General features: G+C 47.3%; 1 protein-coding gene across 1 annotated transcript; it reads right to left on the minus strand.

Annotated features, from left to right (window-relative positions):
- Positions 1-522: 522 nt before the first annotated feature.
- On the minus strand, positions 523-2,057 carry LOC121054233 (transcription factor IBH1-like). Its single transcript, XM_040523379.1, has one exon. The coding sequence runs from the start codon at positions 1,812-1,814 to the stop codon at positions 1,170-1,172; it is 645 nt and encodes a 214-aa protein (XP_040379313.1). The 5' UTR covers positions 1,815-2,057; the 3' UTR covers positions 523-1,169.
- Positions 2,058-2,433: the final 376 nt, after the last annotated feature.

The raw sequence follows: 2,433 nt of genomic DNA on the forward strand, positions 1-2,433 counted from the left end.
GCCCTTTAATCAAAAAGATGCTAACCGCCCATGGAGAGAATGTCTTTAGTTTACTTTGGCCACAAGTTATGTATGTATGTATGTCTGTCCTCAAGCTCAAAGATTAGCAACCCTATCCCTCATAGATTGTGGCTCCCACTTTCCCAAATTTGAGAGGATAGAGAAGATGCACTCTACCAAACCAATACAACATAACCACCCCCCTAGTTAATTAGCTTGCTAGCTAGCACTCTAATAGTCTAATCACACAAGGCATATGCAACAGCTAGCTAGAGCATCATCTAGCTGTCAATCCCCTAGCTAGCTAATACCAGTAGCAGATGATGCATGGGAGGTGATGAGATAGAGGTAGCACACACATATGCATCATGCATGTGCAGCTAGCTAGCAACCAATTAATACTTAATTCTATAGAACAAAAACGAATCTGCACACATGTAGTATTAGAAGGGAGATTTTATCACGCAAGATGTATTAATATATCAACTCATCTATGAAATCATGGTTAAGTTCGGTGATTAAGAAATTACCTGTTTATTCCACCAATCAGATAAGCCTACAAAAGATGAGGGGAAAGGAAACTAACAAAAAAGTGCACATGTGTCTGTAATAATATCTACCAACACATCACATATAGCTGAAAGATTAGAAACATGCATGCATGTTTCACAATTCACAAGCACACATTTATGCGCAGATAAATCGATTTACTGACAAGTGACAACAATTAACACTGCACTAATTCACTAGCATACAGTACTGTAGGTAACTTCATCCTTCACTTTATATGTTACAATTAATTACCTCTCTTTCTGATCTCTATGTAGCCTTCTTGGTGCAGTTCAATTCTGTGTGGCCGGTCTATACTGCTATACATGGATGTATATATGTATCCAATAATCTTTTTATCACCTACCAATAATCTTACCAACAAAACAAAAACATGTATATTAACACCACCAAATCTCCTATTTCCTCCACTTAATTACTCCCAATAATCCCCCTATCTTAACCATGATGATGCATCGAATCGATCCACATGAACAAGGGATACGATCGATAGGTCGATATGATCTAGGTAGAAATAGAACAGCAGCAGAAGCAGCATATGATGGTGCAAGACGAAGAAATAATTAACCATATGATGCATATGTTAATTACTCGATGGATCATTGGCAGGAGTAAAGGTCGACGAGGCTCTGCATCAGCTGCACCTGCGCGCGCAGCGAGCGCAGGTAGTCGGCGGTCTCCTCCAGGAGGCTGCAGTACTCCATGCCGGCGCCGCCGGGGACCAGGCGTCGGAGCGCGTCGGCCCTCTGCGGCTCGCCCGGCTGCCGCAGCGGAAGAGCCCGAGTCGCCGCCGCGGCTGTCGATGTCTCTCCGGCAGCAACAATTCTGTCGGCTCTAGCGGCGGCGGCGGCCGAGACGGGCGATGGGGGTGCCGCGGGTGGCCTCGCGGAGGCGGGGACGACGACGCGCCTCCTCCGCACGAGCACTGCCCGCCTCATCATCGCCCTGGACCTCCGCGCGCGCGCCTGGCCGAGCAGCGCCCGGCTCCACGCGCGGCGCGGGCTCGCTGCCCGCGCCATGGAGGAGTAGGCCGCCCGGCGGATGGTCCGCGTGCGCCGCGTCACGGGCGTGGCCTCCCGGTGGATGCGTGACAGCGCCCGCAGGAAGTGGAAGGCCAGCATGTGCTTCCTCTCTCCCGCCGCCGCTTCCTCTCTCCCGAAGAATCCGCCGCGTCGGCTAGGGTTAGGGTTCGGCGGCGGCGGTGACGGCGGCGGTAGAGAACGCCTCGTTCTCTTCGCGTCCATGAAACGGGCCGGCCCAACCTCCCACCCCCTCACCCCCACCTCACCTCACCTCGCACCTTCCAACCAAACAGAGAAGAGAAGATGAGAGGAGAGAGAGAATCAGCGGAGGAAGAAGAAGGAGAAGATTTGGTTCTGACACAAAGGATCAGATCAGCGGAAGAGGGGCCAAGATCTTAGAGAGAGAAACTGAGAAAGTAGAGAGATGAAAGAGAGCAAGAAAGCACGGCTCTGACACAAATGTCCTGCCCAAGATCCGGTGTCTTATAATACCTAGTTGACAACGAGAGACAAAGCGATACTTCTCTCGTATTTTAACTTTTGATGCCATTGTTGCGATATATACTTCATCATTCATCTTATTAATAAGAGATTTGTTCTAGTCCAACAACAAGTATCTCAAGGTTTTCTTATCATTGGATCTAGCTGAGTATGCATCATTAGATTCAACGATCAGAAATAATTTGGTACCGTGAGGTACCGATACCTCGAGATACTTTTTGTTGGACTGAAGCAAATCTCTATTAATAATATTATTTCAGTATATGAAAATAAAAGTTACATTTGATATACACTTATAATGAATCCAATTAAAACAAAATAAAAGATAATTATATAACTT

The sequence above is a fragment of the Oryza brachyantha genome, chromosome 4 (assembly GCF_000231095.2).
Source record: "Oryza brachyantha chromosome 4, ObraRS2, whole genome shotgun sequence".
Taxonomy (NCBI): domain Eukaryota; kingdom Viridiplantae; phylum Streptophyta; class Magnoliopsida; order Poales; family Poaceae; genus Oryza; species Oryza brachyantha.